Here is an 11,289-nt window from a genome sequence, read left to right on the forward strand (position 1 = left end):
TTAAATGCGATCCCAGCAAAAGTTCTTTGGATGCTCGTAGATTGAGTAGATTAGCGAGTGCACAAATAAGTCACCAACTAACCATTCACAACTAGATATGCAAAATTGACCAACATCCATATTTTATTGGATTAGCAATTTAGCAGTATGTAAAGACCAAAACAAGCCCACATATAATCTACTTAATAGACCAAATGCAGGGTTTTAACCAAATTAGCTTCAAGCCGAACTGAAGAAAAGCCGAAAGAAAAAGAAAACGGAAAACACAAAAACAAAACTCGAGTAAGAGCAATAAATTGTGTAAGATTTTTCACTAGCTTGTATTTTGCACACTTCAGGCACTGAAAATCCGCGAGTAGCATTTACAGATGTACTAGAAACAATGTCGTCAACGACAATAATGGCTACGATTCACTGATTCCAATTTACTCACAGCTTTTCGTCCACTGCAACTCTATACCTCCTAAATAGGCTTTACAAAAAAAAATTATACTTCTAGCTGAATATTGTGACCAAAAGGTCTGAAACTATCCCCAGAAATTTGCCAAAAATCGCACAATAACAGGGCAGAACTGGACGATGAACTATTTACAGTAATAGCAGCATTGATATATGTCGATGGAAAAAAGAAAAATGATGATACCAGATAAAAGGCTGGCTTAGGCTGACGAACTGTTTAATCCGCCTTTCCTATGGGATTTTGAATGAGAAGAATCATCATTTCCAACAGCACATTGGTGACGAGGGTCAGAGGATTCTGGTGAGCACCAATCATCAGGGACGCTCAAGAAATGCTTAGACATGAACTTTCTGAATCTCCTCTTGTACTCTTTTGGAGAGATGACAGTCGGCGAGACATTTTTTGGCACAAGTGAAGACTTCACCCATGTCTCTAGTTGCTTGTCCCATGTATACTGCCTAAGATAATCAATAATACCACATACAAGCTCACGGCGTTCAGTATCTACTCCCACAAGCAATGAATAATCCATGACATTGATTGACTGAAAATTTAAGAACAAAACCATATCAGTTTATTGGCGGAGGTTATAATAGAATTAGAATAGAATTGCAGCCAATGGACAATAAACCGGGTGGAAGACAATTAAATGCAGAATAAAAAAATTATCATAGAACGGAAGATACCCCTTCTAGATAGGGTAGGACCAGTAATATCCTCTGCCGTTATTAAAGGAATTTCATAAGATCCGGAACTACATACAAATGGAGTGAAATATGTGCAACTCACATTGAGGAAAGTTGTGTCATTCCACACAGCCCGCTGCAATATACGCTTTGCTTTGTTACTAACATACAGTGGAGATGAGTTCATGTCATTGACGAAGTTCTGATCCAAAAGAACATCTCCCGAACCATCAGTAGCAGAATTGAATCGACCATGTAGAGTACCTTTCAGATCATACTGGCGAGTGATGTTCCGACCAAAGGTAAGATTCTCCATGACCATCAGATCATGCCTCATCTCTTTCCCACTTTTTGTCTGTCTCACAATCACCTACAAAGAAAAATTTTAGTATGCAGAAAGAAACAATCCGCCAATGGAAAGAAAATCAAATGCTACAAACCTGATAAATCCCAAGAACTTTCGCAAGGCATGTTTGATTCCCATTGTCAAAAGAAAGCTTTACGTGCTTGAAATACTCATCAGAAAACTTCATAAACGACTCAAATTCTGTCTTCTTGATTTCTTTAATTATCAACCTGTCATCAAGTGTTTTGGCAAAAAAGGATTTGCTCTTCCCACCTTTAGCATCCCAGTTTCTGCAACGGCTAAGGGAAGCAATATAATCAACTTCAGATTGGAAGCATCGACTGCGGAGATCACGAAATTGATTGGCATATGGACATATTACAGTATATTTATCCTTGCCAAGTGATTTTGAAACTCCTAGAGGGACTACTGGGTTGACAGTTCCAGGCGGAACCAGAGAATCCAACAAATTCAACCCATCAAAACTGGAGAAGCGTGACTCATCTGAAGAAATGCTTGCCATATTATGGACAGAGTCTAAATCTAATGAACCATTTGAAGACCAATGCAGGGTAGTATTAGTGGGAAGTCGAGTCAGACCGTGTAAATGCTCAAATGTTCTCGCAGCAACTCCACTCTCTCCCTTGCTATCGTCAGCAAGAACCTCTGTTTGTAAAGGTAGATCTTTCAATATGGCCAGTGCACAAGCAATCATACTCGACAGTTCTCCTTCATAGTCTGACACAATATGATTATCAGTTCCAAGAGGAATGTGCAGCATTTTCCCTTCTTCCGTGATCAGCTGATATGCTGTGGGTAAATGCTCTGCAGTATAGCTACTAATTGTTTCAAACTTTGAAAAGAACACTCTCTGTAGATCTCTCACACCAACTTGACGAATTTCGGAGAACGGTGCCCAAAACCAGTCATGTGAACCTTCCAAGTCGAATGATTGTGAACGGTAATAAGTACCTTTCATTGATAGATTTGAATCAGCAAAAGCACCACAATCCACATTTTCTGCTAGCTGATCATTCTCACAATGATCATAGCTGGATCCATTTCTCAGATTGGACCCCTGCCTGTCCAACTGTTTTGGGCTTGAACCATCCACATTTGGTGTTTTGAAACCCTCAGCCAAATCAGACACATCAACTGGATCAGCTCCATTAGATTCTTGAACAGGACCTTCAATTGGAATGTCTTCTATTGGAGATCCATCAGCTTCTGCAGCTGTATCCAATTTGACTTCTAAATTGATACCAATATCCGAATCAACTTTTTCTGGCTCTACCTTCTCAGAAGCTCTAGAATGGATCATCATAGGATCTAGTGACAGTAATGAATGCAAGCGCCGTTCCCAAATGCATGCTTCAAGGAGCAGTTCCCACAGTACTCTGTTCAAGCTAAGTAGTTTGTAGGCAGCCTGGTCCGAGTTCTCAGTCTTGGTAACAGCATTCTTGAGCACTACCTGTTTTTGTAATTAGGATCCAATGAAAAGGATAAAAGGCAAATTTACTACAATTGAATTTACTACTGAGAACAAACAAAATTCGTGAACTAAAGAAGTTCATGAACTAAAGATTTATAAGCAGACAAAGCTCACATCCTTCATAACATCATTCTTAAATGTTTAAAAAGGAAATCTTAAAAGTTCAGTTTAAAACAAATAACAAAATGAATTCAATGCATCTGAAAAGTAATAATTTTTTAAAAGGACAACAAATCTGTACAAGAATGTCATACTACATACAAATGAGAAGATCCAGACCAAATGTCCGAACACAAACAAATTAGACAATTATTATGGAAATAATAAAGAACACTCGAGCAATACAACCTTTTTCACAGATCACAAAAGCCACTACAGAAGTATGGGCAATGTTAGCAACATACTGTAACAAATGCATTCACATTCAAACCTACCAAGCAATCCTTTCTGCAATTCAACGACAACAAAGCCTTTATGCAATACATACCACAAAATTAACAGGACAAAAAAATGCATAGAGAAAGGTGACCTCGAACTCAGATTTTTCTTGCTTTAGCATCTCTTCGATGTCAGAGAATTCTTTAAATGAGCCTCGAAGTTTCAAGGTCAACCCATCAAACTGAGATCTCATCTTCTCTAAAGAGTTTGCAACCTCTGTGAACAAGTAAATCAATTTCATGTACACCTGGATTGAAACAAAAAGGTCACATCCAGTGCAAGGAAATAGGAAAAGGTTAGGTAATAGAAGGCTAATGTTTCTGCCATAGGCATATGACATAATAATGAATCATCAGAAATCAAAGAAGTAAGCAAAAATCAGAAAATATATATACATTCTGAGTTTCTTTCATAAGCCAGTCTTGTCTAATTGAACTGCTGAATGGAAGCTTCAGAGGAGGCACAGAAACAGTATAAGTCGTGACAGGGGAATACTTGAACAGAGCAACCATAGGGCCTAATCTGCAGACCGTCCAAAAATAACATAATAAGGATAAAAAATAAAAAATAAAAGGTGCACAGTTGCTTTCTTGCAGACTTAATATAAAAGTAGATGCACCAAAATATACTAACAGATCCAATCCAAAAGAATATGCAACTTTTTTCCCATGATTTTATTCTAAAAATTAAAATAACCATAAAAACGGAATGTAGCACGGCATCAAAATGCTTTTTAACCTAGGAAATGTCTTCCCATGCACCAGATAAGTGACAAACGCAACCTCCCATAGTGCATAATCCTAAGTAGATTTCCCCATGTAATTGAATGGAAATCCTTTCATAAACTAGAAGGTTTGAAAATACACTTTAAGTAACTGCTGATATAAGCCAAAAGTACCACTAGATGAGAGTGAATAAATTTATACCCAAAGAAGTAGAGAAAGTCCTTCTGCAAAGAATGGCCGCAGCTAGAAAGTAAATTAGACAAAGATGGGTTCGAGAAATTGAGCTCCAGGAAATTTCCAAATGATAGACAACGTGCAGAAGTGGAAATCAATACTCTTTTTGTACACTTTGAGATTCCATTCCTAGATTTACATTTACCACATCGACTCCACATCCAAAGTTTCCCTTCTGCTTCACCAGGCAAATGCACTTCTCCAGGGAGCCGTTTAACTCGGATAGTAAGCTGCTTGTTACGATGTGCATAATGGTAGAAGTGAGCTTCTGGAAGTTCACCACATGATGTACACTGGCTTTGCTGCAAGATACAAGTTTCATTCAGTCCCATCTTCAAAAATGCCTTTTTTTTTCTTTTTTTTTTTTTAAATAAAACTCAAAATAACAGCCTTCAGCAGATAACACTGAAACATTCCAGAAAACATATATATATAATGGGTTAGGATCCGGCGACACACCTCTATGACACATGTTTTGTGGGGCCCACTCTGTAATGTATTCAACGATCCAACCATCTATCTTTTATGTCTTACCTCAAAGATCTTGACTACTAAAAAGCACCCAAATCTGAAACACATATGACCATTGGATTAAATTTAGTGTTCTTTGTAGAACCGTGTTCGTCCATCCTCTTCACTGCAAATGAATGTCTTAATGGTTTTGGATTTGTCCAATTTTTGCAAGGATGATCAATGAATGATGAGTTGAAATATAGACGGTTCAGATCCTTGAAAAAAGTTACATGGGAGCCACAAAAACATGTGTCAAAATGTGTGTCCCTGGATCCTAACCCATACATAATAACACATTGGACCTAACCATTTACGACATACAATGCAACAAGTAAATGTCAATAAAATGCCTAAAGTTAGAGATATGTGCAACCTGATTGAGTAAATTATCTTGAAGAAACTTTCCGATGGGGATATCGAAATTCTTGTAGAACATGATATGAGAAAAATGGCTCTGCTCACAAACAGTGCCTCTTAAAGCATTTTGGCTAGACATCAAAACCAAAATACTCTGAGAATCCAACACATGGCTAATTTGGTTCTTACTTTTCATTTGATCTTCACTATTTCCACCATTTTCTTTCACCTCAAGAGAAGCTTCTGAGCATGTAAATGAAGTCTGATTATGCCCATTAAGCGATCTCTCTTCATGGAAACTACCTTTATCTTCAACATCACAATGATCAGTTGCCTCAGGAGTTGTACAAGCAGAAACAGATCTTGTGATCGGGTCATTCAGTTCTCTTCCACTGAATCCAAAGTATGAAGAAAGAGACTGATAAGAAGAAGATGCTTGAGGAAAATTCTCCCTTATAACTTTCCTTAATGATGCTGAAATGGACGAGAAGCCAGGAAGTACAGCAGGGTTGTAAGATGCATCGGAAGTGGAATGGCCTTCAAATTCCAAGGTAGAATCGTGGGAACATCCTTCATTAAATCCATTGGAACTGGGAATATCAACTGTATCAGACCCAGTTTCAGCATTAGTCTCTGTATTCTGATGAACACATGGGTTAATAGATCCTAAATTAAGGGTTTCTTTATCAGTGGACAAATCAGTTTCTACATCAGCAAATGGAAGTGTAGAGAACATTGCTCTCTGGTCAACAAGGAAAGCAGTCTCATGAATTAAATGATACGCCAGAATAACTGCACACTGCACTACACACTTGACCTTCTTCAATTCATCACTCTGTGCTCCTTTCAACAAAATCTGTAGGGTCAATTCAAGCACGGTTATTCATATGAGATGCTAAGCAGTAAAGTTTTCATTCTCTTATCAAATTTGACAAAATGCTTATCATATGATTGCTTGTGTCAGATCACAAAAGTATGTTCAAGAAGTCCAATGAAAAAAGAGTTTTATGACTCGAAAAAAATGATGGCGAAAGAAGGCACATCGATTGAATTAAAGAAGTTGTAGGGCTCTGAAATTGTAGATTAAAAAAGGCATATTGAGTAAATATAACTTGAGATGAGATAAATATTTTCTGGAAATACAGCAGCTCCTTTGAGCAGCAGTTCTCAGTATGGCACTATTTTTAATAATAAGGGTGAAAAAATAAGATGCAATTATTTAAGTTAAGCTCAAGCTATTTGAACGTAAATGTTACAGAACGAACAATGCAACATGTAAGAATCAAATATTATACGGAAAATTCATATTCAAATAGACTCTGGAGTGTCTTTACAGTATTCAGCATTGGAACATGTGTGTATAGATCATGCAAATATCAGACTAAAATGGGGTGGATTATTCACTAACCGTACAGCCAAGGCGTGTAGGACAGCCCTCAATAAACATTAATGTTTTACTTGGGACCTTTCCTCCACCTCCAGCATGTTCCTCTTTAAATTTTTCAATGTGAAAAGAGTCGCACTTTTTTAGCTTTTCACTCGTCATTGTATCTGATGACAAAATTGGTGATCCAGTACAACGAGCAACTCTCTCTAGGCGATGGAGCTTCATGTCAAAGATCAGTGTCATTCCTTTGTCAAGAATAGACTCTTGAATATCACGAGAAACAGTTTTTTCCACTAAAATCACATCTGGATGGCACAGTTCTAACATTTCGATGACAAACTTCAGATAACCTTTTTCCTGTTAGCAAGAAAATATGAGAACACGTAATTGTTTACTGCCCTGATATAATGACTGAATTATTATCCAGTTACCTGTTCCATTGAATCAAAGGATGACAATCCACTTGAAGACTGACCAAGTACTCCCTTGATTAGCAACAACCTTGGGTTCTTGTACTTGGTCGACATATGCTTGTGTGCAGCATGCTTTTTGAAGACCAAACCTTTCACTAGTTGACTGCAGTGGAATACACAAATTTAGGTTTTCATCTTCCCAGATGACAAGTATTCTCAGAATATGCCAACTAAAACTAATAGTGAGGTGATTATTACACTGTTGAATTGCATCTCAAAAGTCTTAAAAATCAATAAAATGAAACAATAGAAATTTTGGGTGGTGATTCTAAGCAACCAACCAGGCAAGCATTCCCTATATTAAAAAATACATCTAATGAGTTAGAAGGCAAAAATTTAATTATCTTTTTCAGGAATTCCGTAATGGAAAGGAGCAACAAGCTGCTAAATTTTTTATTTATTTAAGGAGAAATAATTTTTTATTTATTTATAAAGATTATAAGTTGTAGTTGTAGATAAAGTCGAAATAACTGACTCTTCAACCTCATATAACTTTGAGAGGGAAAAAAAAAAAAAGAAGAAGCTCAGGTTGCATTTACAAATTTAGCAACAACAATTTTCTAAAGAAAAAAATCCGAAACATGCAGCCATGATGCTCTCAATGAATATAAAGATATCGACAAAGATAAAAATACCTAAATTTAAAAAAAAAAACAGATGAAGATAATTAACAATTAAAAACTGAAACGCAAAAGAAAACCAGTTATTTACTACTGTCACCTTTGGCTGCGAACACCAGTTGCGATGCATTTTACTTTCACGTAGCCATCTGGATCCATTGCTTTACCAACAACAGCATCAGGTTTTAAAAATGAAGCAGCTTCCCATGACAAAGAAGCAATAATGTCCACCCAACTTTCACCACCCTCCCCCAATGATGCAACACCCACGGATTTAAGTAGCTGACTGATCAGGGCTTTAAACTTTCCATTAATCACTGCTTCCATTGCTCTTTGTTTTTCCTCTTTAAACCTATAAATCCCACTTCCTTCATCTCTATAATGACTCAAAGAACTCGGTTTACCCCATTTCATGCCATCACCACATTCCTCTTCGTCGTCATCATTGAAAGCAACACTACCCTCCATGTCATCCTCTGGATCATCAGGTTCAGGGGGTTCCCATATCTCAGCATTTGTATCATCTTCGAAAGAATTTGAGTTCTCAGTTCCATCACTATACGAACCAGTGTTTGCATTAACATTACCTTTTGTGTCATGGTCATCGCTTGTCTGCATAATCTGAACATCTCTTACGGTATACACATCACTACCACAACTACTTTCGCTCAGGTTGATTTGCCTCTGTTTTTTTGATCTATCAATTCCATTTACTGGATGTCCAATGCTTGAGTGTTGTAATCTCCCATTAGACTGACAAATGGGATCCTCTTGAGAACTGCCTGTCGTGTTTTCCTCTTGAATACCCCTAAAGGAAATTAAAGTAAAATATTGGTCATGCAAAGTACTTAGGAAAGATTACTGTAACCAGAAATTTTAAAAGGAGGGTACATACCTATTGCATGAGCTCACATCAACAGAAAACTCACCTAACAGAATAGAAGTTAAAAGAAATTATGAAACACATCAGCATAGACTAAACTTCTGTTATTTTAAGACGGCCAAAATGTATCATACAAAATTGTACGCTTACTGCAGCTAGATACACAACTGTCACTGCGTGACAAGGAAGTTGCTGGACTGATCATTGGCATTGTATATAAAATTGCATTACCCTGCTTGATAGATTCTCGCTCCTGTTTCTCTGCACAAAATTTGCAATACTTATTGGGGCCTCCTGTACCTAATGGTAATGATTTCAAATTCTCCTGTTTGATCTTCTTTTCCTTGGACTGTGTCAATTCTGCACCACAGTAGTGACACATACTGCACACCCAATTCCAAAAGGAAACCGAAAACAGACTTCTAATTAGTCACCTATTTGGTTCAAACAAAATTAATAGGAAAAATTAAACAATAATACAAGGAAAAACAGGAAAACCAGTTACCAATCGTATCTTCGCTGGTTGAAAATCTATGTTTAACGCTTTAAAGATTGACCATTAAAAGTTTAAGAAAGCGGGATTCTTTTATGGTTATCTGATATTTCTAAACACGAATTCTAGTTGCGAGGATCAATACAAATCGGTTCATAATCAGATTATACTACAAAAAAACAAGGTGATGGACATGCACACATACTTACATCACCCAGTGAAAAAAGAGAGAAGAAGGTTGAACAACCAGTCCAAATAATATGAAAGTCCAAATAAACCAAGTCAAGATTAAAATTTGGTCATCAAATAACCACATGGTACTAAATAAAATGAATATTCAAACGGAAAACGCACAAATCTTCCTAAATATTTTTACATTAAACCGAAACCAAAAATTGGGTTTGTTTTTGTAAAAAAAAAAAAAATTACAAATAAAAGATGCAAAAATAAATAAAAAAAGAAGAAGCAACAAGTGAAGATATATACCCAATTCTTGAATGAATTCCAGCCTTCACCAAGAGAACAGATTATGAACAAATCATATGAAAAAAACTGATTCAGAAAAATTGATAAGCAAAATTCAGAGAAAAACCCCACAAACCCAACAAAGAATTTGAAGTGAAAAAAGTGATCCACTAAAGAAAATCATCAATCAAAATCTCATGTTACCAAAATTAAAATCACCAAGATATTCGACAACTGGACAAGATTATTACACATACAAAATAAAGAAATAAACTATTTATTAATAATAATAATAAAAAAAACCTACCATTTTCAGCGCTCAAATAATTAAACAAGAAAAAGAAAACTGAAGGAATAAATTGATTACTTACTGTTAAAGCAATCGGAAGGAACAAAGATGGCTGTCTGCTGCGACATCCATGCGATCCCAGACTCCAGAGTATAATACTATTAGGCGTGTATTTGAGCAGTAGAAATCGAAAGCAAAGAATTGTAGAAGGGAGTGAAGAAGTTGGTGGTGGTGGTGGTGGTGGTGGTGGTGAGAGTCCACAAAGAGAGTCTGTCAGACGCGGAGAAGAGAGACTCGGACTGGAGTCGTATAATATGGAGAGAGGGAATTGGGGGGATTGTCAAAGAACGGATGAATTCAAGGAGAAAGAAAAGAAAAGGAAGGAAATGAATTGAATTTCCTACAAGTGGGGTCCATGCAAAAGTGTTTGCTAGCTGTAAAAGAACTATTTTTTTCTTTTTCGAGTTTTATTACAAAAGTATTCTCCATCGTTCATATATAATAAGCAAAAATATGATATCACCGTCTAGTGATATTTATCGGTGATATCATATTTAAGAATGTAAGTAAATGTATCATAGATATAACAACTCAATCCGTCAAATTTTATTTTTGAACTGGTTCAAGTGGTTCGATTTTAGAGATTAAGTTCCAGGCATTTTACAATTATAGGTAATCATCGTGTAAATTTTTTAATTTCGGATTCGGTTAGTGTTATTCAGATTTGTCAACTTCACTGTTTAGATTTGTCTTTGGTTCATGTCGGCTGATTTTAGTCGGTTGGAGTTGGAACTATACTTTATACTGAGTTTGAATGACATGACAACTTATCCATTTAAGGCAACCATATGAAGAATTGTGGCCATATTGATGGAATTAAGAATGCAAGAACTATGTGTTGAGATGATTTTTTTACAGGGACTTGCGGTTTGTGTGGTATTTGGGGAACCCACTGCTGCTTTTGTTTGTGCTCAATAATCGCACTCCGAACATGAAATATATGTGAAAGTCAGTTGTGAAACAATCACTGAGATCATCCCATACTTAATTAGTGTGTAAGTGTAGAATTATGATTCTTTGAATTAACAATTTATATGATTAAAATAAATATAGGATTTGACATAACTCAAAGGGAGCGACTCTCTCTCTAGCTTTTCACTCATCGACTACAAACCCTAGACCTGATTCGGTAGTGCTTCAAGTGCCTCTTCGGATCTCCATCTCCTTTGAAAGATGTGAAGTGTGGCATGCTAAACTTGCGTGGAGGCTCTAACTATTTGATCTTATCCGTGAAGGGTGACCTGTTCATGTTGGTCATATCCCTCCATACTGCTTCATCAGCCACTTCATTGTGCTAGAAATCACGCAATAGTTCGTTAAGGAGTCTCTCTACTTCTTCTTGGATTTACCTTTGTTGGGGGTAGTGGA

The 11,289-nt window shown here is 36.6% G+C and overlaps 1 protein-coding gene across 3 annotated transcripts; it reads right to left on the reverse strand.

The window, feature by feature from the left end:
- Positions 1-296: 296 nt before the first annotated feature.
- LOC137725530 (putative 1-phosphatidylinositol-3-phosphate 5-kinase FAB1D) lies at positions 297-10,276 on the reverse strand. 3 transcript variants are annotated; one of them, XM_068464253.2, is made up of 14 exons: positions 9,944-10,050; positions 9,594-9,616; positions 8,765-8,997; positions 8,627-8,660; positions 7,832-8,539; positions 7,070-7,214; positions 6,660-6,995; positions 5,268-6,107; positions 4,349-4,683; positions 3,818-3,944; positions 3,514-3,669; positions 1,587-2,963; positions 1,250-1,516; positions 297-1,004 (listed from the first exon to the last, which is right to left on the reverse strand). In XM_068464253.2, exons 3-14 carry the CDS (start codon positions 8,994-8,996, stop codon positions 660-662), a joined length of 4,902 nt encoding a protein of 1,633 aa, XP_068320354.2. In that variant the 5' UTR covers position 8,997; positions 9,594-9,616; positions 9,944-10,050; the 3' UTR covers positions 297-659. The 3 variants fall into 3 exon arrangements, with proteins under 3 accessions (XP_068320354.2, XP_068320353.2, XP_068320355.2); XM_068464252.2 differs by lacking the exon at positions 9,594-9,616 and having other exon boundaries at positions 9,944-10,276; XM_068464254.2 differs by lacking the exon at positions 9,594-9,616 and having other exon boundaries at positions 8,765-9,048; positions 9,944-10,081.
- Positions 10,277-11,289: the final 1,013 nt, after the last annotated feature.

Source organism: Pyrus communis, chromosome 5 (assembly GCF_041283825.1).
Source record: "Pyrus communis isolate YQ-2024b chromosome 5, ASM4128382v1, whole genome shotgun sequence".
Classification (NCBI taxonomy): domain Eukaryota; kingdom Viridiplantae; phylum Streptophyta; class Magnoliopsida; order Rosales; family Rosaceae; genus Pyrus; species Pyrus communis.

Coding starts and splice junctions, on each gene's coding strand:
- LOC137725530 (XM_068464252.2), bottom strand. CDS start 8,996: ATGTGTCACTACTGTGGTGCAGAATTGACACAGTCCAAGGAAAAGAAG. Junction 6,108..6,659: donor CTACACGCCTTGGCTGTACG/GTTAGTGAATAA, acceptor TTGACCCTACAG/ATTTTGTTGAAAGGAGCACA. Junction 1,005..1,249: donor ATGACACAACTTTCCTCAAT/GTGAGTTGCACA, acceptor TTAAATTTTCAG/TCAATCAATGTCATGGATTA.